This window comes from Hippopotamus amphibius, chromosome 1 (assembly GCF_030028045.1).
Source record: "Hippopotamus amphibius kiboko isolate mHipAmp2 chromosome 1, mHipAmp2.hap2, whole genome shotgun sequence".
Classification (NCBI taxonomy): Eukaryota; Metazoa; Chordata; class Mammalia; order Artiodactyla; family Hippopotamidae; genus Hippopotamus; species Hippopotamus amphibius.
The window spans coordinates 52,224,362-52,249,737 of record NC_080186.1 but is presented as its reverse complement, the minus strand read 5'-3'; the positions used below and the strand labels follow the sequence as shown (position 1 = coordinate 52,249,737).

At 39.5% G+C, this 25,376-nt stretch overlaps 1 protein-coding gene across 6 annotated transcripts in view; it reads right to left on the bottom strand.

Moving 5' to 3' along the window:
- NFIA (nuclear factor I A) overlaps positions 1-25,376 on the bottom strand; it is a 368,285-nt gene that overhangs the window by 87,620 nt on the left and 255,289 nt on the right. For all 6 annotated transcript variants that reach the window (XM_057712704.1, XM_057712696.1, XM_057712713.1 and 3 more), the window contains exons 5-6: positions 24,805-24,922; positions 18,775-18,902 (exon numbers count right to left, since the gene is read on the bottom strand). In XM_057712704.1, the coding sequence (XP_057568687.1) occupies positions 18,775-18,902; positions 24,805-24,922 (246 nt within the window). The remainder of the gene's footprint in view (positions 1-18,774; positions 18,903-24,804; positions 24,923-25,376) is intronic.

Sequence of the window (25,376 nt, the reverse complement as noted above, 5' to 3'; positions counted from 1 at the left end):
GTGTGTGGCTGAGTCATTCTGTTGTGCAGTGGAGGCTAACACAACATTGTAAAGCAACCACACTCCAATAAAAATTAATTTAAAAAATATTTGTGGTAGTCAGAATTCTAAGAAGGTCCTACAGTTCCTGGCCCCTGGGGTGCATATTTTGTATAATCCCCTCCCCTTGAATGTGGGTGGTACCTGTGAATAAAATACATGTCATTCTTGTGATTAGGTTGTTACATTGGGAAGGGAAAGGAACTTTTGTGAATGTAATTAAGGTCCCTAACCAGGTGACTTTGAGTTAGTAAAGCATTATTATCCAGGGTGGGCCTGACTTCATCAAATGAGTCCTTCGAAAGAAGCATTAGAAACCAGAGAGGTTCTCTTGCTGGCTTTGAAGAAGTAAGCTGCTGGGTGGTAAAAGGGCCTGTGAGAGGGCCACACAGCAAGGAACTGTAGGGACCTCAAGGGGCTAAGTGGGGCTGTGGCTGACAGACAGCTTTAAGAAAGCTGGGACCTTAGTCTTAAATCTACAAGGAATAGAATTCTGCCAACAATCACGAGCGTGTGCATGAAAACCGTAAGCTCCAGAAAGGAATGCAGCCTGGACAAAATTTTGATTGCAGCCTTGTGAGTCCCTGAGCAAAGGGACCAGCTAAGCTGTGCCCAGATCCCTGACGCATGGAAACCATGAGGTAATAAATGTGTGTGTTTTGTTTTAAGCTAAGTTTGTGGTAATTTGTTACACAGCAATAGCAGACTAACATGATATTCAAATATAAGAGTATTGTTGATGCTAGGAATGTGTGTCTTAATGATGCCAACTACGCACTTATTAATCTCTAGAAATCCAAAAGTTTCCATTATTTTTAGCAAGTCTATCCTAGTAGTGAGGTTTTCCATTAGCCTACACTCACTTGGAGAAAATGGTAATACTTAGGAGAGAGGCTAATACATAGTGACTTTCAATGGTGTAAACACTTTTGAAAATTTCTATTTCCTCCTGATTCTTTCAAGAAACATCAGTAATAAAATGGGATCAAATTATATGAAAAAACTCAAAATAATTCTTGAGGTCTCCTATGACAAATCAAGGGGTTTTTTTTGGGGGGGGGGTGGAGGTAACTTTTTGCTGCAACCTGATGTAACAAAAAAATACACAGGGAGAAAACTCATAATCAATTTCAACTCCCCCCTCTCCCAAATTATGAGACTCGCCCAACACTTTGATGAAGAACTTCACAGTGACAACTGTGAAGCACATCCTACAGGAATGAGAAGAAAGTACACTGCTGTTCTTTGCTTGAGAAAGCTTCTTAAGGAGGGTATTTTTAGGAGTCAAAGGAGCTACGATACCAATGGGAATGGGGGGAAGAAGGGAGGGATCACGATAAACTATAATTATTCCAGTGACAATGGAACACCATGCTGGATTTTTAAAGAGGAGGTGATGATAAGTCAGGGTTAGTGCTTATTTTGTTAGAGGACTTGGTCAAAAATCCACTATCCTGTGAAAATGATCCTTGGTTAACACTGCTCAGGACAGCAGGACCTTATCTTGTCTGCGGTAGTAGTCTGGGTGATGTAATTGCAATTGTCAGAGAAGATTTAACTGGTATATGTTTCTTTCTTCAAAGTAACAAAGTCAAGAACAGAAAGGTTCAGAGAATTCCCTTTCGGTCCAGTGGTTGAGACTCCATGCTCCCACTGCATGGGACATGGGTTCGATCCCTGGTAGGGGAACTAAAATCCCACATGCCTTGTGACATGGCCAAAAAGAAAAAAAGAAAAAGAAAAAAAAAAAAGAAAAGAAAGGTTAGTTTCAATACTGTTTATTTACAGTCACAATCTGTTTGGGAGAAACTCTGGAAACCAGCAAACTCTGCACTTTTATTTTAAAATCCAATATATAAGCTGGTTAGAGAGGACCACAAAATGCTGTTTAAGTTCAGTTGTTCATGTTTGACTTCAGACATTCTCCTGTTTGCTGCCATGATCGAATTCCCAACGACCTATCTTTACCATTTTACCAGAACAGCTACTACGTATAACCCGAAGGCTATTGGAAGCCTTCATCCACCTAGGAGCCTCAAGAGAGCCAGGAGGCAGCTAAAGAGATGGTCATCAGATTCCTACATATTGATCACTTCCAAAAACAGACTGAGAACAATAAAAGCCACAAATGATGGGTTACCTACTATGTACTCAGTACTTATAAATTCTTACATTTTCATCTCAGAATGGTAAGTATTATTATCTTACCTACCTATAACTTAATGTTACAGAAAGTAGATATCAAGGATGTCAAGCAACTTGCTCAAGATCATACAGACATTCTTTGCTGTATTCCTGTAACTAACACATCATTGTTAATCAACTATACTCCAATGTAAAACAAAAATTAAAAAAACAAAAAACATCATGTAGCCATTAAGTGATAATTCCAACCCAGGTCTCTCTGGTTCTAAAGCCTGGATATTTTGTAAAATATCATACTCCCTCATGCAGTTTCCCTTGTATACTATAAAAACAGTGTCCTATTTAGGTCAACGAAATATATTCATAGTTGAAGTTTCTAATATGATTATCCAAAGAAAAAATTCAAAGAAGTTTATATCCGCTGCAAAAGAATATACAAAAAATAAAAACAACTCTGAAGTACAGTACTAAGAATCATCTTGTCTTATATACCAAAGGTTTTTCTTGGCCTTAGTAGGAATCAGTTAGGATTTTATTAAACATACTGAATGTGTTACCAGTAATTCTAACACAGAACATCGAAAAGAAAATTATCACATAGACTTAGAAGAAGTCTTCTAATACATAATGACCCAAAGATGTTAAATTGTAAGACAGTAAATACATACATTTAATATATACAGTAGGCCTCTTGCCTACTCAACAAGTGACTTTCTCTTGAGCCTCCTGCAAACGTTAGCAGAAAGAACCACAATTCTTCTTTTGAGACGCATTGATGTCTTGCAAGCCTAGTCTATATGATAATCCAGAAACACTTCCTGTAACCAGAGGTAAAGTCTAACACACAATTATCAAGAAGTGTGTAAGTCTTGACATTAAGGGAGGCTGCTAAGCTACTAACATCAATGTCAAAGTAGGCAACAAAGTTGAGGCATTTTACTCACAGGAAAGTGCAGTTTTACAGAGACTAAGACAAGTATTTCAAGGAGACAGTGGTGATGGAGTGAGGTGAACGTACAATGAGGATGAGAGGTCAAGTACAATGAGGATGAACAAGCACCAGGAGAGTGAGGCACGTGGAAGGCTGGTTAGAATGGCTTGCGAAAATCAATGGGAAGGGAAGAAGCAGAGCCAATGGGTGCAGTCAACGCTCTCATAAAATTAGCCCGTGGAGGGGAGCAGAAAATTAGGGTAGTAGCTTCACGGAGATGGAGGGAAGCAAAGCAGAGCTTTCTAAAGATGGGAGACAGTAAAGCATGCTGCCCTGCTGATGGGACTGTCCAGCAGATGGGCAGAAGCCCACACCTTGGCGGGAAGATAATTGGGAGAGCAAAGGCCTGGAGAAAGTGAGGCCACAAGATTAGTATGTGGAGGACCCAGGATTTGAACCCAGCCAGCCAAAGCTCTTCCTCCTTTCAACGTACTACTCCACCCAGATGCCTACTTCTGAAAAAAGTTCCCATTATCTATCTAACTGGTACAAACCAATCACAAGCTGGTTTAAAACAGAGCTTATTAATGGTATGTAAACATTTTTCTCCAGCCTAAATGACCTGCAAACTGCTGTTCTCTCTACATTTGGGCCTTCAGATTTCCCTATACCTCCCGGTATAAGTGTGGGGGATGGCTACTCCAGTCACGTCTGTCAGATTAATGGGTGTCAGCATAAACTGCAGTGCCATTTCTCAAGCATGAGATGAAAGTACCATATTTTTCAAGTCACCTACCACCAGCAAGTTCATGCTCAGACTCATCACTTCTAGACACAGAGCACTGCCCCACTCTCTAGCAGCTGCCCCCCAGGCGACAATAGGACCGTTCTAGAGCCTTACCGTTCTAGAGCTATGCCTTAAAATGAGATCATCTCCAACCATGATGCTAAATGAAGGCTGTGATTGGACAGATTAATCCCAGTTAAAGGACCATTCTGTTTCTGTGGGTATCAACACATGCTGTGTGATAGGAGGTAGTTCAGGATACTATTTTCATTCTAGATTTGTGTCCTAATGATAAAATCCATTAGGGTTCATTCTAATGTAATTTATTATGATTAACACACTCAACAATAAAAAAGGTAAAACATTCAGACTATTTTGACTTTTAACCTTTTTCAGTGAATAAAAATGTTTTAAAATCATTTTTATGATGGAGAGAATAAAACGAAAGTTAATACAGCTTCTGAGGTTTATCCTTCTTACTCTATATGCAACTGTTTAAAATGAGGTAAAAGGAGCCCCCCAAAGAATTACCACATCATAAAGAAGTTCAGGTAATTTAAAAGGTTTGGACACAAGTGATTTCTTCAATTTTTTAAAAAATGGGAGAATGGGGTACAAATTATATGGATTATTCAGGAGAAAAGAAATGATGAGTTCTCTAATGTATTCCAAATGTTCACTTATAAGTGAAAATTTACAACCAGAGAAAGAATAGACACAAGGAAAATGTCATACAAAAAATCTGGTTCCTGGGCCAACAATAAAGTCTCATGACTTTTTAGGGGATTTCCTCTCCTTTCAGGGTAAATACAGACACCCCAGTGTCAGGGCTAAAATTTTAAAATTGCATTTCATGCTCCATATACTTACGAGTTGGAGATTCCCTATCCATCCCATCTTCCCCCTAACCATCTCATCCTCCCATGGGTTCAAGGAAGGATTGATTTTGGCTCAACACAGCAATTACACACATTCACAGAGGACTGAGAATGAAGAAGAATTACTGAGAAAACCAAACTATTTTCTTTGCATGAAAAATAAATATAGTACAATATAGCATAATGTTTTATTCATTCTGCCTAGATACCCAGATGAAAAGTAAAAAACTCAATCATACACACGTTTGGTTTATATCTGCCCTGTCCAATATGGTAGCTACTAGCCACATGCGGTTACTTAAATTTAAATTAATTAAAATTAAATGAATTAAAAAATTCAGTTGCTCAGCACAGCCACATTTCATGTGCTCAATGGCCATGTCTGGCTAGTTGTTGCAGTATTGGACAGTGCATATTTAGAACATTTGCATCACTGCAGAAAGTTGTATTTGACAGCTTTGGTCTATATGCCACCAAATAACTTTTTACTTTTTTGGTCTTGCTGTATTGTAGAACAGTAGAGAACTCTTACTTTTACATACTTTTTCAGCATGTTTAACCCTTTGTTAAGTTGCAAAAGCAAAGCATATGCACTACATAAATACAGAATTGTATACAGGGAAGAAAACCAAAAGCTCTTTCCTCTTTATCTTCCACAACCTGGGGGTAACCCAGTGCTCAAGTTTGGTAAATATCCTTATACATACTTTTCTCCACCTACAATATTCATTTAGATGATGTGAAGTTAAGTGTTTATTAAAATATGTTCACTCTGTCAGTTAAAACATGATTGAAAGCTTGGAGTTCAAGGTTCCTACTGGTAGAATTTAATTTGTAAGAGATGCAGAGTCTGTGATGTTGCATGCTTGGGATATGCCTGCACTGGGAATCTATCAAGTCCTAATGTCCCTTGGATACAAGTAGAACACCCATCACTTTATTTAAAGTAAAATTTGAAACTGATGGGAACATTTCATAGGGGAAAAAAGAAATATAATTTTAGGTCTCTTCGAATTGCTTGAACTGTGAAATCAAGTAATGAACGCTAGAAAAGGTTCTGTCAGCTAGAATCTCAGCTTACTGTAGTCAGCATTTTCTTGCTAAACCTTATTATGGCAAAGCATTTGATTTTTCATCTCTGCACTCTGTTCATCCCCACAAATAAACTACTTTGACCTCCACCTGTTACTTAGTGAAATCTGCCTGCCATCCTTCAATAACCCTATTCTGTGCCTTCAAAGGCCTTTGAGGCATTGAGAAAGTGGAGGGGGGTAGAGCTGTGCAATGAACTGAGCGGATACCAATTTATAACTATGTGGTAGTTCATAGTTCAGGCTAGAAGCCACAGAGCAAAAGGAAATGGATTTTTTAAAAAGGCAATGCCTGTGGATGCTGAAAGGGGGCAACACATTTCATCATTTTAACATTAAACTGTTCACTGAAATACGTTGTCTCTTGAGCTCTTATTTAATGCAGAAAACTTCTGGCTTCTTCCTTATAAGAAAAACCTCTCTCTAAAAGAGTCATGCCTTCATGTCAATGAGATGAGCCAACAGGTCATTTCAGAGGTTCAAAATACTTCAAGTAGGTTCGTTATTCTGATAGTTGGCAAAACAAAATGAACCGCGAACCTCAAATGCAGCTTTGTGGATGCAAAAGGCCCACACTATTATTAAACACTACTAAAACAAAGAAAAACATAAAATCAAAGGGAAATAGCTATGCACAACTACATGAGTCATTTTCGGAAGCAAAATGACATATCAGAAAAAAGTATTCTGTGTAAAGTTGCACTTCTGATTAACGCTACATTCAACAGAAGAGATGGTGTCTGTCTCATTACGTTGAACACTTATCAGAGAGGCATTAGCAGGATGTGTCTGCTCACTGTCATTCTCTGTGACAACATAATGATAGATCCGTTTACTTAGGAGTGCAATTATTAAAAACTGTGCTGTTTTCTTAACTGTCTTCATATCTTGGAAATATTTTATTAAAAATTACTTATCTGACACGAAGGGTAAATGCTTGGCAAAGCTTTTCATAGCAATTAAGTAAATGAGTTAGTTCCATTCAGTCACAGCCTTTGTTGAGTGTCTTATGCAAGTTTGCTGAAACCTGATCACCATAACACTTTTATATTGGAGTTAATGATTCACCCTTTTTTCTCCTTGTCTTATTTGTCCAAATCCTAAAGTTTGGTTTTCACTTAAACTAAAAACTGCTCATGGCCGACATTTTCTCTGGAGTCATGATTTAGCACTTCTCCTTCATGTTCACACCTTTTTTTGGAACCCAACACAAGGATCCAATTTTATACAGACAACTCCCCACAGGCCAATCAGAATGGGATGCTAGCAAGATACCATCTTTTGCATCTTTTTCTACTAGGATAATTAACTTTATCCAGTGCCTATTAGGAAAAGGTCTTTATGCTCGATAAAAACAAAAAAGCAAACCACACTGGACTCTACAAGTAGGCTGGCTACACCCAAGCTGAAGAACTATCTTCATATGTATCTAAACAGATAAAACCAGGTTCCTCTCTTTTTTTTTTCATTCTACTTACCAACCCTCAAATGACAACCGTCACCAACTGAATGTGAAAAACAATCAAATATGCATATTGAATGTAACTTGCTGAACCGCTACCACAAGGGAGAGTTTATTTCTCTGGCTTTGGTCAACTTAAGACAACTATCAATTAGTCCATGTGGCAGATAATGACATTTATAGCAAATTATGTCTCTGCAAAAGTCTCCAAATGTGTGGCTTGGATATAAATTTATGTGACCCAATATAATAATTATGTGTTATAAAGATTTTTTTTAAACTGAAAGGCATGTTAAGGCTTCAATGCCAATGGACAAACTCATAAAAATATCAAGCACATCAAAAGGAGAAAAATTACCAGTTAAGTCTTTTGAGGATACGATTTCTTTTCTGAAGGAAAAAAGAAATCACCCACTGGCAAAAAGAACTCTCAAAATTAGAAGCAGGTGTCATTGCTATGAAGTGATAAATATCAAAGAATAGCTGGCCCTGAAAAGTATTCTTATGCATCCCATACTACTTTTAATCCTCACACGTGTATTTTGACATTAGAACATGAAGTGCTGCTTATGTAAGTCCCTAAAGAGTGTTAAAACATGAGAGATGCTGCACAGCCATTCTGATAAACCATCTCTTTGCTCAGGTCCACGAAATGGCTGAAAGGCAGATGGCGAATTCTAACCGGCATTAAGTCATAAGTAATCATGATATCCTAGAATTCATTCATCTTAGAAGCTAATCACAGTGAAGTGATTTCTGGGTTGGGATAGCTAACGCTGCAGAATAACCTGGTACTGCAGAGGACACTTCAGATTAGAAATGGATATTGGGTTGCCATTCCTTGAATTTCTAATGACTTGAGTGCGTTTCCAAGGATGCAAATGAAAACTTTACCTCTCATTAGATACAAAGTGGAAAATCCCTAGAGGTTGGCATGTTTCTTCAAAATGAAGGACAATAAGATATTTGGACCACATTAAAATCAGGAAGAGCTGGAGTATATTCTGAATGAGCATTTATAGCTGTCTGTGAAGCCCTTCTCCACAGCGGCTGGAGGTGCTGGACCACAGCACAGAGTCCCTCACTCCGAACAGACCAGAGAACCAGGAACCAGAGTAACCCAGTATTTAAAGATCCAAAAGTTTCAGAGGGGGATTTTTAAGTGTTACAAAAGGGAGATCAGTAATACTTTACTCTGAAAAGGCAAGCTGCAGAATTTATTTAAATGGCTTCAGTTAATTCTATCAGGGTTGACTATTTCATCACGTTTAAGAGATGTTTCAAAATAAAGTGACTTTTTTATTCCTGAAGTTTTCTCCTATTTGAGAGACATACTTTGTGATTCAGTGCAGGAGAGCACCCTCTCCATTTTAGCACTTGGTGGGCTGTTCAGGAATCCACTGGGAAACAGTCCCTGATTTACTACGTCGATGTGAGTGTTTCTCGTAATCTTCTAGGATGTAATTCACCCATCATCTCAAAATGGGTGCCATGTCTTTGATTAATTGATGAGTTTATGATGTATTTGAAATCCTTGGATGGATAGAGTTGGATAAATAGGCATTATTGTAATTCTCCGCCGAGCAGGAAAGCGACTGGGATGTGCACAGCCCCGTTAGAAGCTGCTGCACAGCATGGGCAGAAAAGCTTTTCACTCCTGAGACGTGCGTGCACCTGAGGACTTCTTTCTTCCTTTTCTCCCCCATCCTGATAGAAAGTCCCTTAATTCTAGAGTATTAAAAACCGATTTTATTAAAAACACTGCTGGCCAAAATAGAGAGAACTTTACCCCCTTTTAAACTGATGGTGTTGTACCTGATTATTTAACATTTAAACAGAATCATCAGTACGTAGGAGAAAGAGAGCAAAGTAAGTCTGCAAAAAGTATTATGAGTGATCTGTATCACTTTTACAAATTGAACATATATGTACATATACACATTATATCTATACATATATGCACATATTTATCATATATATACATATAAATATACATAATACATATAAATATAGAGCTATATACTTTAAAATATAGATAGCTTAGAACAATGTATGGCCCATAGTAAGTGCCGAATAAACATTAGCCCTTTCTAATAAAACACATATATTTAAATTTTCAGCAGCATTCCAATGACAAAATACAAGTAAATTTATCTTTATTGCTAATCACAATGTGGTATTACTCATGTCTATGAAATATCTACATTGTGTTCATAGAACAGACCAGAGAAAGTAGGAATACTTCTTTAAGAAGTATTTTATTCTCTTTATATCAGAGGTTAAAACTACCTTCTGTTTGAGTTCTACAAATATTTATTAATATTTGTAGATAAAATCTGTTAGACATAGGAAAATTAACACAGGAAATTCTTAGGTAAGTCTGATTATCTATCTGTCTATCTGTCTATCTATATCTTTTGTTTCTCCTCTTTCAACTATACTTTCTAGTTACTATGCTTTCTGAATTTAATCTCAATTCAGAATAATTTTGTTTCCTCTAAATAAATATTTGCTTAGATTCTGCCCAATTTCACTATCTACAAGTCAGAACACTGCTTTAGGAAGGGGTTGAGTCCATGGGTGCAGGAAGCTGTATCTTTTGCTGGAGTAGGATGGCATGGCCTTGTACAATTCCTGCGTGTTTACTAGCTCATCAGCATTCTACCTGCTTCTCAGAGATAAAGAAAGATAAGACTCTGATAGTATGAAAGGAAGGAAACCGCGACCAGCGTTCCCTGATGCTTCTTTAATAATGGAATGGCTGATGCTTCTGCTTTTTCAAACAGTTACAGCGGAGGATGGTGGTCTAAGCCAATGAAACAACTAACCTACATGGCTCTTAGCGTGCTCAGTACCTTGGAGAACTGGGTACTGGTTTAACCAGTTACCTGTCCTTCCTTCACTGGGCTGGAAGGTTTTTCTTATCTACTTTTCTATGCCCTCTACCATCTTGCACAGTACTTTATATATAACAGACACAGACATGTATAACAGGATTTCAATTTAATTTCATAGTATCTTAAACTCACATAGACTTCAGCATCGTGAAAAAAGGGAGAGCTAATATCTGTATAAAGCTTTATGTTTATAAGTATACTTTATTAAAAATACTCATGTCCAGTGCCATGCACAGTAGCTTGCACACAGCTGGTGCTTAATAAATAGTAGCTTCTGTTTTTATTCTCATCTCATTTGATCTTGTCAAAGCTATGAATTAGGAAGACCAGGCTGTTTTATAGAACCCAATGTTGACATATGAGGAAATGAAAATTCAGAAAAGTTGTTTGCCAAAAATTCCAGGCTTGTTCATGACAGAAGACAAGAATTGGAGGCTTTTGAATCTGGTACTTTTCTCCTCTTTATAATATGTCCTATTTCTTATCTTCTCCCTCCCCAGCAAGCCTATGAAGACCGTGGTGGCTGAATGAAATTTGCTTTAAAGCTCCTCCTTACAATGTGCTCAGTAAGGCCACTCAAGCCAACTCTTCGCTACCTAAGCCACGGGGAGTGTGCTGAAGATGGTGATAGGAACGGGGAGGGAGGAAGACTTTCTGTGTAAACCTAAGCTATATGATACATGTTTCCTTCCTTCTTTCTAGAATATTTACACAGCTTCATTTTCAAACATGAAATAAAAAATTTGGAGACTTGGGTAATTTATTTACTCAGACAAGACCAGCTGAAATGCAGCATCTGTTTTCCTGGGAGCTTCTGTATTCACAAAATCATGCATCTGAGTTTGCTGATGCAAGGCGAGCTGCACTCATTCACTCCACAGATGTATGTAGCACTCTGCTTCCTGAGCACTTTGCCCTCCTTAAAGGACAAGATAAGATATGCGCAGTCTCTGTCTTATTATTTATTTAGTTATCCAACAAATCTTGGTTGAATGGTTACCGTGTGCCAGGTACTACAACAGGCTTCAGGAATACAACGGTCGTTTTTTGGACCATGCTTTACCGTATCTATGTATTTGACAAAAACATACCCACAGATACATCGTGTATGTTGCTTGACCACATATATGCATTTTACAAACACACACACACAGATATGGCGTACATGCACGTATGTGAGATTTTCTTCTAATAGGTAACCTTTTAGACTCCAATTAGAATAGGTATTTGGCTTTAAAAAGATAGCCTTGATGAAGAAGATTTGGACATTTTTGAAGGATAGTTAAGGAGTGCTCATTTTGTAATATAGTTTTCCTGTCATAACCCCTTATTTGGAAGAAATTTCTCTGCTTAAAGAGGGTCACTAAAGAGCAGGAACCCTTGTTACTGTAGTGGTGCACCCTGGTGCACTGGCCTCTAATGAGCAGGTGCCAATACTAAAGAGATAATGGGAGACGATGCTGTCACATAATGATGATTTCCCACCACCCTATAAATGCAGAAGAAAAGCCAAGACATTGATCCTATGGCAGTGTTCTGTAACTGTGACTCTTCCTATGACAGCAGGAGATTGTGGGAGATTTAATCATTTCCCCTAATATATGCCAGTACAGCTTGAGTGTCCATGATCAATGTAGTATCGTTACTAGTCTGCTGCCTTTTTATCGGCATTAATAATGGGCCTCTGCTTATGCTTCTCAGCTACAAGTTTAAGGTGGTAAACTTCCCCCACTCCTACAATTGATGGATGACTGTTGGCAGTCAAATTAGGACCAGAAGAGTTGGGAATCCAAGTGAACTTATTATAGAGTACTGAAAACTACAATGAACCAACGTAAGTCTGCAAAACCCAACTGTCCTGGGCTGCTGGTTGACCAGATATTTACCAAATATTCTTCTACAAAACCCTTTAAAAACGTATTTCTTGACTTAATAATTGTAGTAGGACCAGACAGTATGCTATTACAGTGCTTAATTTTAACCTTCAAAAATAAGGACTGCTAAGCCTTCGGGAAGAAATCTCCCTCTGAAAGAAGTTTCTCTCTGAAAGTTTTTAAGAAAAGGACTACAGCTAAACTTACTACTTACCAAATTTGACTTTAAAACTTTTTACTGAACTGTTTAGAACTTTCAGTATCTTGGCTAGAGTAATTGTGTCTGTTAATTAGGTTTTATAATCACAAAATAATTGAAGGCATGCTAGAGTTCTGAATATTTTCCTATAGGAGAAAATTTAAGGAGTAAGAGGCTCTTGTTTTCAAACAGAACTAAATTTCACTGGAAAAGTCCTATAATTTCATGCTTTTTTCACAATAAAAAATATCTTTGTGCTGAAACTGACTGGTATGTATGTCTCAAATGCGGGAAATGGTGCATCTCAGAAATCCATGAAGCCCACTGAACCCTCGGATGAGTCAATTTTGGGGACACAGACAACCTGAGAAGTTTCACAGAATAGCCACAAAGCTGCCCTGCAAGATATATCTTTCCAAAATATATATATCTTGGAAAAAAAGATATACAAAGAACACTTAATTTTATATATACCAATGATTGATAGGCTGAGACACTGTGTCTCACTTTCAAGTGTGTGTACGTTTCTCATTTGGGTTCCGATGGAAACCCAGTTTCACTGCCTCCTTCCGAGGACAGTGTCCCTAAATCTAAAGTCAGATTGAATAACTTTCTCCTTTTACTCCTATCACATTTAATCCTGCCAGCTTTCAACCACCATGAACTGGGTAAGGTCTGTCTCCCTCAATAATTCTAATGATATTTCACATGGTTAGAGAACGTTAATTTTAACAAAGAACGCTGGCATTTGGAACAGCAGTTCATCATTTGATTGTTGTAACTTTGCGACAGAGATGGGCCAGAAACAAGAGTTCCCATCTTACAGATGGTGACTGACAATGGAGGAAATTTGTTTTGCTCTTGAAGACGGAGACTTCATGGAGTCATCTTTGTATCTACCCTGTACTGCACACAGTCAGCACTTAATAAAGATTCAGTGACTTGGCCTGACTTGAATTATACTGATTAGATGACCAGTTCTTCCTCATGAACTTCAACTGGAAGATGAGAGAGACAGAAGAGAGAAGTTTCTTTCTTGTTCTGAGGTATGAATCACTGTGTGACAGTACCATCTTCTCCGATCCATCTGAAAATAGGTTAAATTTCTATCTATCTAGAAGCATGTTAAAGGCATTCCTACTTAAAGCAGGGAGAAAGCTTGGGGGAGCATAACACTGAAAGTTCAGGTTGCCTCTAGACAAGGCAATCATTGAGTGGTGAGAGCCTACATAAAGGAACAGTTGAAGGAGGAGCCTAGACCAGGGCTTTTCAATCTCTAACATGTACAAGCATTACCCAGAGATCTTGTTTAAATTCTGTGGGCTTGGCTAGGACCTGAGATTCTGTGTTTTTAATGAGCTCCCAGGTGATGCTATGTTGCTGGTCCTCAGACCACACCTTGAATAGCAAGATTAGATCTCATGTGATACAGATCTCATAGTGTCTCATATGGGTGTTCCTTATGCTTATTTAAGAGAAAATTTCATGTGGAAATCTTACAATTTTCAGACATAAATCAGGAAGGTTACATAAAGTATTCTACAAAAGATTCACTATTGGGATTCTTGATACAGAGCCTGTGATAATGAATGATTTTTCTTTTTAATACCATCTTAGAAGACAATAAAGTATTATCTTTTAAAAAAGGGTTTTATTCATGTAAAGGAATACCCTTTAAGGTGAGGGATACCTGTAATAAAATCTGATACACTACCACTTGTCAACAGGGCTCATGGTTGAGCCTTAGCAACTGTTTTGCTTACTACTTGCTAATAATTGGATTTGACTGAATAACAGCCAGCAGATTGAGAATATAGTAAACATCAATTCTGAGAGAATTACTGGTGGCAAATTCTTTCAGATTTATGGAAAGCATCCAAAGTCTCTGCTTTCTAGGCTTCAGTCATTCACTCAATCAACATTTATTGAGTACCTATTATGTGCCAGACTGTCATGGATGCTAGGGTACAGCAGTGGAAAAGACAGACTCAGCCCCACGGCTCAGAGTGCATATTCTAGAGAGAGAACGTATGATAACAGGAGATGATGGTATAAAGAAAGGAAAGCAAACTGGGTTATGAATTGTAGGATGATGGAAGAGAAACAGCAGCTATTTTAGATCACTGGAAGCCTTTCTGATGAAGTATTATTTCAACAAAGATCTGAATGCTGAGGATTGTTTCATTTTATGAGCAAAAAAATGGTAGATATTTCACTTTGTTAACAGTTAATACTATTTGCTCAGATATTATGTCCTATGAGTATTTAATAAACCCACTTTCCTTCTCTGGCCTGGGTGCATGACAAGCGTTTGGGATAAGGAAAGTGGGGGATTTTTCAGGTCTTTCTGATGAGTAATTTTTTAAAAAAATTTTATTGTTGTGTTTTAAATTTCAATACAAGCCCAGGACATGAGACCTTAAAATACAAGCACAAATGTTTATGGTAGAAGAGGTTACTGAGTACAGAAGACAAAACTTATACTCTGAAATCAGATTTAGGTTGACATTTGGATTTGGGATTCAGTTTTACTATCTGTGTGGCCCTGGGCAAGTCACCTAATTTTTTATAATTCTCAGTTTTCATCTCTACAGAGGCAAGCTCAATCTACTTGCATGATTTAGGGCAATTAAAAAAAAAAAACCTGGTACACAGGAGGTACTTAAACAATTTGTAGCTATAATCATTACCATATATATGAAAGCACCATGTGCAGTGTCTGACCCAGTGTAGGCGCCTGCCTGTTGACTTCCTTCCTATTTATTTGCATTATCAGTTCCTCTGCAATTTTTCATTTGTACAGATAAACAAGAGTTGATGGTATGTGCACTTGTGCTTGATAGAATTTCATAGGACTCATTTCATCAGTGCATGATTAGCTTCAAAGCTTCGAATCTAACCCAGTTTTGAGATAACTGGGAAACGAAACTAAGTGGAAAGAACAAATGCAGCATTGTAAGAGAAGCAAAAGTCAGCTTGAGGTTGTCTGATGTTTTTAAACTAACATCATCTTTAATCTCCTATGCCCTTCTTCCCAGATAATAAGAGCTGTGCACTAAAAGTGCTGAGATAAACTAATGGGGAACAGGATACTACAAGAGACATTTGAAAGAGCCCACGTAATTTACTGCATGTCTGGTTTGTTTTACTTTCCAAAGCCTTCCTGTTGCTCCAGGAAATTTGTCTCTTCTGGCAACCTTCAGCCCTCTTTTGCCTGGGGAGCACTGAAAAAGCATTTGAGGGCAGGTAAACAGATGCAAAGCTCTCTGAGTGAGGAGTAAGTACAGGCCTTGCTTCCTGGGTCGCATCTGACGCATAAACAAAGTATCCTTTAGTATCTGCTTGAGAGAATTATCCCAAATGCAGGCAACCAAGAGGCTGCTGGTGCCTTCAGATATACATAACTCCCAACAGGTTCTGAAGGTAATTTACATGTGTGAACCACTAAAAGCCTCCTACTCAGTGAACTGTACCCCTGGGGAAAAGCTATGCAGGCTGGGATCAGTGTGGGAACAACATAAGGGTGTCCTCTGTGCCAAAAAGGGGATTGGGCTAGATGGAAAATCCCCAAAAAGGACCATCTGGCAGCATAAATTATCCATTTAAAATGGCTGGTGTGAGTTAATGACACCAAAGTCACCACGAACATGTACAACATCCTTCAGTTGAGTTTTTTTGTGTTTTTGTTTTTTTTTTTTTTTGGGGGGGTACACCAAGTTCAATCATCTGTTTTTATACACATATCCCCGTATTCCCTCCCTTCCTTGACTCCCCCTCCTCGAGTCCCCCCCACCCTCCCCGCCCCAGTCCTCTAAGGCATCTTCCATCCTCGAGTTGGACTCCCTTTGTTATACAACAACTTCCCACTGGCTATCTATTTTATAGTTGGTAGTATATATATGTCTGTGCTACTCTCTCGCTCAGTTGAGTTTTAATGTCCCCTGAGGCCCTGTTTCAATGATGACTTTCTATGCTGAATATAGCCAAATGTAAATGTATCTACTGTCTTCCCCACCTCGGCACATATACCATAAAACTGGATTTTCTTTTTTTTTTGTAATGAAATATGGATAGAGAATGGAGCATCAGTCCAGGAATACAGTATAACTGTTGGGGATTTCTCTAAAAATATAAATTTTTTTCTCAGAGAACCCCGTACAAATATACACTTATTCCCTCTCTTTTTCTCTCTCTCTCTCTGTATATATACACACACATGTATAGTATATTATAGTATATGTACATATATGCTATATACATGTAGTATAATATGTAGTATAATTACCATATATATACACATATATCTCCTCCCAAAAAGGATTTCGCCATTAAATTTTAGTTATTTAATGACCACAAAGGATCTAGGTATTTAGGTGTTAAAATTTATGGTCATTTAAATCATAACATGCAGAAAGGAATAGAATTACTCAATAAAAGAGTCACTAGGTCCACATACTCTATATTCAGTGTACTCCCACCACCCCCAGATATGCCCAAAGGAATCTGCTTTGACAGGACAGGCTCATGGTGGAGAAGCTTCACGTACCTCAACACAATAAAGCAGCTCAGGCTGTGTAAAACCACATCAGTGTGACCCTCAAGCACAATGTCCCAAACTTATATGTTTTGATCCTGATTTTCACAGAAGCAGGTAAACTGGCCAGGACTTTAATTGGCCTTTTAAAAAGGGTTCAAAGAACATTTAGATCTTTTAATTTTTTAATAGCACATAAACTCCTCATTGGCACTATCCTGAGGTCGTGCTGATGAGGCAGTTGGCAGCTCGGGTGGTCCGCGTGTTCATTTAGGCCTGGGTGTATTTCTTAGCCGCTTTCAGCAAACTGGCATGAATGTGAGTGTGGAGTGAAGCTGATGTGTGGCCTCTGTAGAAGACCCACCACACCCTGAGTGCTGTGCTGATAATACTTAGAAAACGGCAGCACCAGAGGCTAAATCCCCATCCTCGTGCCTCTCGTGTCACCGCGTGGTGACCTTCTTCTGTGTCTGTTCCCCACCCCAGCAGTGAATTCCTTGAACGCAGGAGCCATAGCCTTCCCATTTATCCTTGAGTTCCCAGCACTGGGCACAGTGCCTCATCCAGAGAAAAGTTCCCAGCGAAGGCATGAGTGAATGAGCGAACAAGCTGGGTGAAAGATTCGGTAGAAGCAAGGCAATGGGAAATTTCTGCATTTTAGTAAAGGGAGCAAGAGAAAGGACTCAGACAGTGGCGTCTGAGGTTTTGTTTTGTTTTTAATGATCATATAGCAAAACTGCCTGGGGGTTCAGGCACTCACAGGCATACATTCCTGTGAATGTTAACACACGTACGGATTCCTGTCACCACCACCACAAACAGGATACAAAAGAGTTCCATCACCCCCCAAATCTCCCTCGTGCTATTTCCGATACAGTCACACCCTCTGAGGATTCTCTTTTGATGTGTTAGGGAGAAGAGAAAGGAGTTAAGATTTGAGGATGAAGGGGTTCAGAGATTTTCTTTGTGCTTCTCTGTTTTTGCAGGGAATTACTCTGAGGCACGGGCTGGGGAAATTTTTTCAAACTTGCCTTGCTAGGTGTAATTCTTAGACAGGTTATGTATATTACCTCATTTAATTCTCAAAAGCACTAAAATAGTTGTTATTACTGGCAGATTATAAAAATGGGGGCACTTAGTTTCAGAGAGGTTAGGTAATTTGCCCATAATCACACAGCCAGAAGGAGCTGGAGCCAGGATTATACTCTGCCTGTCTTTTTCCAAAGCCCACTCTATTCTCTACATCATTTGACTTTGCATATTGAGAAAGGTACTGGAGAAGACTTCCTCTTGCCCACGTGGAGGTTAGTCATTGAGGAAAGTTTCAGAAAGCTTCTGCTATCAGAATTAGTCACATTACTCAAGACTCCAGAGCCAAGACCAAACTACCCCAGGAGGTTAGACTAGCAGTCATCATTTGCTTAGTTCACGAAACAGGGACCTAGAGATAGCGGTTCCTTTTAAATAGAAAAAGCATCATGATGAAATCCAGTAATAGGAAAACATATTTAAAAGTCTCCCCATTTTATAAACATCCAAGCTATCACACAGGGAACCCATTCTTCCTTTCTAATGTTATCAATGCAGTTGCAAAAGTTGATAGATTTTTATTTTGATTATTAAATGATAAAACCAAACCCAAAAGGCAATTAGTATAAGATGAAAGCAAAGGCAAATGGACCCCTAGACTGCAGTGTAGGTGACATACGAGTAGAAAACCCTACACATCATTCTCAGTCTTTCATCTCAGTTAAGTGGCAACCTTGCACTGCCACCCTTTCATAAAAGCGGCAGCCAGGTACGAGCACGTGTTCACGAGGAAAAAGTCAAAGAGTCCACTGCTCTGAGCTTGCTCCCGTCCCTTTATGCCCGGCATGGGCCCCACACATCTTGGGCTTCACAGTGGCGGCTGCAGGCCCTCTGCCCGTCCTGCTTACCTGGCTCCACTTCATGCCACCCGCTGGACTGACTTCCGCTGCCTGGGGAGCGCCCTTGGCCTGTGTAAAATGGCTCTTCACCAGGACTGTCCATTTCATCCTCCACAGACTTGAGGCGCTTTGTGGAGCTGAAATAACAAACGGGTACATGTTTAGAAGCCATCCAAACCACCTTTCTCCTGGACGTGGCATCTCTGGTGGAAAGAAAGCCAAGGCAGGAAGCAATTGGGCAACTCGGTGTAGTTCGTGGACTCTCTTTAGGCTCTTGTTCAGTTTAGTGAGTCACTGGATGTGGAACAAAGTCTTGGGTCTGTGTTGTTCCAAGTGTCTGGGTTTGATTTTTATTGTCACTTGAGTTGCTGCTGCCCCAACATCCGGTTCCTTTTTCCTTTGAGGAACTGGTAGCTGGCTCCCGCTCCTGTCTCCACCTGCAAGAGTCGGTAGTAAGCCCACATTTGCATCTCCTAGAGCGGTGGCTGGGGCGTAGCCATCAGCAATGTCCCTTGACATCAATTCCGTCCCTTCTGGCACCCCAGAAAGGAGAAAAATTAGGGCGCATGACCCTTGGAGAAAAGTCCAGATTGCTGTTTAGTTTTTTTGCCATGTTTTCTCATCTTCCACTTAGATCTGTTCATTTAAGAAATATTCATTGCACAGTGACAACAGTCCAGGTACTGATTTAGGCACTAGAGATAAAACAGTGAACAAACGAGGTAAAAATAGAAGGAAGGAGTACACTGCCTTGTGTGAATAAGGGACATGGAGGAAACAGTGACCCAGTGACTTTTATGCGTTTTCTCTGCAATGAAATTACCAAAATGAAGCTCTACGCCATCAGGGTGGGGATATTTTAGTTCCGCAGAGGTATAGTTGGGAATTTTCCAGAGTGTATTTTATTCCTACCTGTTAAAGCAGCAGTCCCCAACCTTTCCGGCACCAGGGACCAGACTCCTGGAAGACAGTTTTTCCACGGGCCTGGAGGGGATGGTCCACGGCAGGTGAAGCTTCTCTCGCTCGCCCACCGCTCACCTCCTGCCGTGCGCCTGCTTTCTAACCGGCCTCAGACCGGCTCGGGGGCTGGGGACCCCTGAGCGAAAGGACTGAATTTTTTTTTCCTCCCAATTTGAGACTGTAGGAGTTAAGGGGCAGGGAAATGCTACATGTTGCTAATGTTGTTTTCATTGTGTTAACTGTGTCACTAACATAGCAGAATGGGTAGATTTCGTACCTGGTACAAGTGCTTGTTGGGAAATCTCTTCCTCACATGTCAGAGTACAGAATTTTTAATATGTGCTCATTCATCAGACACTTATCGTACACCTCCCGCACGCTATATTGAAATGAATCAGACATAACCCCTGTCTCCATGGGGTTTAAAATCTCGTGAATGAAGACAGAGAGGTAAACACAATTGTGCCAAGAGAGATACAGGTATGATGATGGAACCACATAACAGTTATCCCGGATTCCTCGAAGGAGGAAGGAAACAGTGATACACAGGGAAGGTCAGGAAAGGCTTCCCAGAGGAGACGGATCCTGAACTGTCTGTAAGAGCGTGTCAGGAGATGGGGCAGAAAGGACAGGGCGGAGACAGGCTGTTATTCAGCTGATGCACCCCTCAGGCAGCCATTCTGGATTTTAAAATATTGAAATACTTCTTTACCAGTTGGCAAAGTGCCACTGTCTCATGCCCCATACATTTCCCCCACCCTCGTCACCCCATCTTTGCCCCCAGGACAGCCTCATGATCCCAAACCTAAAGGGTTAAGCTCTGGCACATCAGGGGCGTCCCAGGGCTTCGCACTGTGCAGGGCAGGTCTGTCCTAAGTGCTATGCTCATGTCACACAGGTTATCAGCTATCCTGAACATCACTCCAGGAGGGAGGTGCATTCCAGGCAGCAGCAACACCGCGAGCAGAGTGTGACACTCGCAGAGAACTGCCAGGTGTTTGCTATGGCTGAAGCAGCAGGAGGGGCACAGCCAAAGAAGGGGGTAGGGGTGACAGAAGATATTGTATGTCTGGACTTTATCCTACAAGCAATGGAGACTCCCTGAAAAAGTCTGAACAGGGAGTGACATCAGAGTCATCTGTTAGAAAGGTCACTCTGGTAGTTGCACAGATGATGGCTTTTGAAAAACAAAGGGAAAAGAAGGGGATGGAACCTTCCCCAGGGAGAGAGTTATAAGAAGCTACTGCAGCAATCTGAGTAAAAAAATGCGGAGGGCCCAGTTCGAGGCATGAAATTCTAGTTATTAAATTTGGCATTCTAGGATTCTTAGTCTTTAAGTTCTATTCTCTTTAAAGCCAGACCACAGGAAAGCAACGTATCTGTAGCATGCTAGCATAGTACCCAAAGGAAAAAACTTTAATAGCTTATTTGACGTTTTTGGCCTGGCCTTCCTTGAAGTTCAATGAAAAAGAGCCACTCAAAGAACTTTTCTGTATTTTATGTAAAACTGCATCTGACAGAAGTCCTTTATAAAAGGATGTACACACAAAAATTCCTCTCAACACATCAAACCAGAAAAAATATGGTCTCTTTAAATGAATTTCTATTGTTTCCTTTTATTAGAAAATGCACGATATATAACCTAGTATTTCCCCTTCTTGCCTGGGCAACCAGGAATCTCAGGGCTAAAGGTAAGGCATAACTCTGGGTTCAGGTTCCTGATATAATAATCTCTCTAATCTTTCCATATGGTTTCTGTCCTCTCTATATTTAATACCATTTGTTGTGTTTTTAAATTTAAGCCACTTGAAATAATTTTGGAAGTTGGAAGAATACAAATCGGAAACAAAATAAATATTTTCCTTATGTTCCTTGGCAAATAAAAGGTAAAGACCTGCATATTCTGATAGGACTGTGAGCTCTGTGAGGAAGGAGACTATTAGGGTTTTTTTGTTGTTGTTTTCTGTTTTTTTAATCTCCAGTGCCTATCACAGTATCTGACGAACAACAGATGCTCAAAAACTGCAGAATTGGACTACAGATTTAGAAACAATCATATGAGTACTTGTGACGAGGATTTGCCCAAGTGTTATGACTCAGTGAGATCCCACCCAAAAGGCCAACTTCAGTGCCCATCATTCTCCCATTATTAATATTTTTCTGAGTTTCTAAAGCTTTTGATTTCCTTGGTATCCTCTAATAAAATGCATACAACCCTGCAGTTAAGTCCTAAAGGTGACAGAATCTGTACCCCTTAGTTCGAAAGCAGGGAATGTCAGGAGTTGGTGCAGGATAAATGTCTGGAGGGTGGAGACACAGGATGCAGGTCCATGCCTATCACTCTTCTTTATTTTTTTAATTTAGAAACGAATCAGTCATTAATTTTGCTTTCTTGCTCTTGGACTTTCTAACATACTGATTCTATTCTCCCAGAAACATTTGAGGAACACAGGAAAGGACCAGTAAGATCTCTACACAAGAGAGAGGATAAATACTCTTCCAAGCAGTCTGTTCTTGTGTGTGGAATTTGTTTTGCTCCTAGCAATTCTACCTAGAAATTAAGGTAAGACTATATTACCCTCATTCCAAATTTTGCTTAATTCCTACTACATGCAAAGCCTAGAAGCTTTACCTTGCCTCCACAAAACAGCAAAACGCCTCTTTCTTGAGTGCTCCTAGTGCCCTGAATTGAAAATCTCCATTCGTCAGTCTCTACACATCAAGATTGCAAAGCTCCTGTTACATGACTTTACATCCGTAGTGACTAGGACAATATCCTTGGGACCTAATACATGTTTGTTGCTGCACTGGAAGAGTCTGACATTGTTCTCTAAGAGATTTACAGTCCAGATGGGGAGGCAGGACCTGTACATACCTCGAAGATGATAATAATTCAAAATAATAAATGCTAAGTGTCCAGGAAAAGTAAAGATGCTGGATATTCCTTTCTGGGGGCTTCCTATTCTGTTGTTTCTTATGGAAAGAGTGAGCCCCATTTCTAAGAGGACTCAGTGTGACAATAGCATGGTTTTAAATTTCCAACAGACCTGAGTTTGAATGTAGACTCTGCCATTTACTTGGTCTGTGACTTTGGGCAAGTTACTTAACTTCTCTGAGCTATGGGCTGACCCACTGTTAAAGGGCAACACTGTCTACACTGTAAAATTACTGTGAAGATGAACTCATATCAGGTATGTAAAGCACCTAACCCAGTGCCTGACACAGAGCAGGTGACCAATTAATATTGGCACAGCAGGAACAAATGTTGATTGGTTGATGAACTTTTCTATATGTGAATCTGGGGTATTCTTCTGGGCACATTTTCTCAACTGTATACAGATAATTCTGCTGAGTCTATATATTTAAAGAATAATTTTAAGAGAATCATCTTAGGAGAGCCTAATGAGAGCAAAACAAACATATTACCGAGTTATTAACTACTGATGCTGTTTATAATTAGCGCCTTATCAGGGTTAGTTATTTGCAGAATATGGGAATGATACTACCCTTTTAAATGACATTAATAACCAGGTTTCCATATAGAGAATCACAACAAAAGGCAACCAAACAGCTGGAGAAGTTGAAAGAATATTTGGGATGTCCATGGTACATGCACAGCAGCGCACATAGGAAAAACAAACAGCCCATCAACTTGTAAATTAATCACTGACCACAAGTATTTGCAAAGCTTTTCATGCTGACTGAGTGTAGTTACACACAATGTCTCTTCCATCAGCAAACATTCAAAATCGTCAAAATGCATTAACATCCGAATGTGTTCAAAATCTTGCTCTTTTATTATAAGCATTTTTTTTTTTTGATGGGAGACTTTTTTTTCCTGAGGAGCTGATACCTCAGTGAACTGAGGGGGACGTTTAAACAACATGAAAAATGATGGTAGGATCTGGTGGTTATAGTTAGGGAATAACTGTTTTTTCTAACTGTCTTCAAGGTATTGGTAATGACTAAGCTGATTTTTTTTTTTTTTTTTAAGCATCGTGATGGTTACAATATATGTCAAGTCAAGGTAAGGATGAATCTCTACCAAGGAAAATTTCTATCATCTGGCCATTGTTTTAAATCCTAAAACTCTGGTACTTACTTTAGGTGGCATACACCTTTGTCAAACGTTTTGCGGCAAAGTATACAAACATTAAAGATCGTTCTGTACCATTCTTTTCTTCGTTGTCACAGTTCAGTGCTAAAGCCAATTTGTAAAAGAATACTGTGGGTTTAATGCCTAATCCCTTTTCCGCTGGTACAGGTTATCTAGAGACAACAGGATCTTGCAAAATGCTTCATTTTGATTTTGGCTTTGTAACCTCAAGGGGATCAAGAACCTCGGAATCGTTATCTGGTTGTGTTCTTTTAGCTTTGCTCTTTTAAAGGTCTCCCGGTGCAACAGTGTTTATGATCTGGCCCCACATTGCTGTTGGACTGCATTTGCTTTTATATCCTCACACCAGGATATCAAATAGGTTGCATCTCTCAGGCAACTCCGGTAGACTGGATTTTGAGACCTTTCAAGGCTCACTAGGAGAAGAGCTGGGACTGAGCTGTAATGTCTGCCGTGGGCACGGGGACTGGGACTGCTGTCACCAGTGTCAACCTTCTGCCGAACAAGCCAAAACACACCCCCTTTATCCTAGTCAAGCCTTGTCCTTAATTTCCTGAGAACATGCTCTGTTCATCACCCATCCTTCCTCCATGCCTTTGCTCATGTCTTCATTCCACCCAGAATACCATTCCTCTACTTTCCATCTCACCAACCCCACCCCACGCGTACAGTTTACAGCTGAGCACAAATCACTCCTTTTGGATAAAGCTGTCTTTAACTCTTTTCAGCCTATTCCACACAATTTTTGACTGACTGGTGTGTGTGTATGTGTATACATATATGCATGTTGCATGTGCATTTTGCTTTTTCTTCCCAGTGAGACAAAATCTGCTGGAGCTGAACCCACTTCTAATACCTTCTACTACTACAGGCACACTGCTAAGTGTCTAGCAGGCTCAGAGTTAAAATCAAGGTGTGTAACTATGAAGTATGACCTCTTCAGGAGCCATCAATCAAATTACCTGGTAGAGGATGTGCTGGGTAAAGACCTCCTCATTGCTCCCGGACTCATGCTGTAGTATGAAGAACTTTCTAAATCTGAGAGAGAAAAATTTGGGCCAGTTCCTGCAGCTATGGGTGCTAGAATTAAAAAAAGAAAAAAGAAAAATATCAGATAAGTTCTGCAAATAAAAGGTCAATGAGAGCATATTTCACTGTTGCATTTAACACATTTTATTTTTGAATTTATACGGTAAGCTTATCCAAAATAATCAGTAAGGAACTCAGACCTTAAAAGAATATTGACAATAAATATCATCTACATCAGAAGGACATAATTTTTTTTATAATGTACCTTTCATAGTTTCCCTTTTTGTAACAGTAAATTATCACCAAAGTTGCAACATTCCTGGATGCTTTTAACAAAAACACCTCCACCTTTCGGTCTGAGACTTTTCTTGAATGTACAGACAAAATACTCCCTGGGCTTTTCTAACTTTGTCTGATCCTGATAGCTGCCACTCATCGGTATTTTAGAATTAGTTCTGAACTACAAAGTCATCTTTCTAGGCCACCCATTCCCGATTCCTTGCCA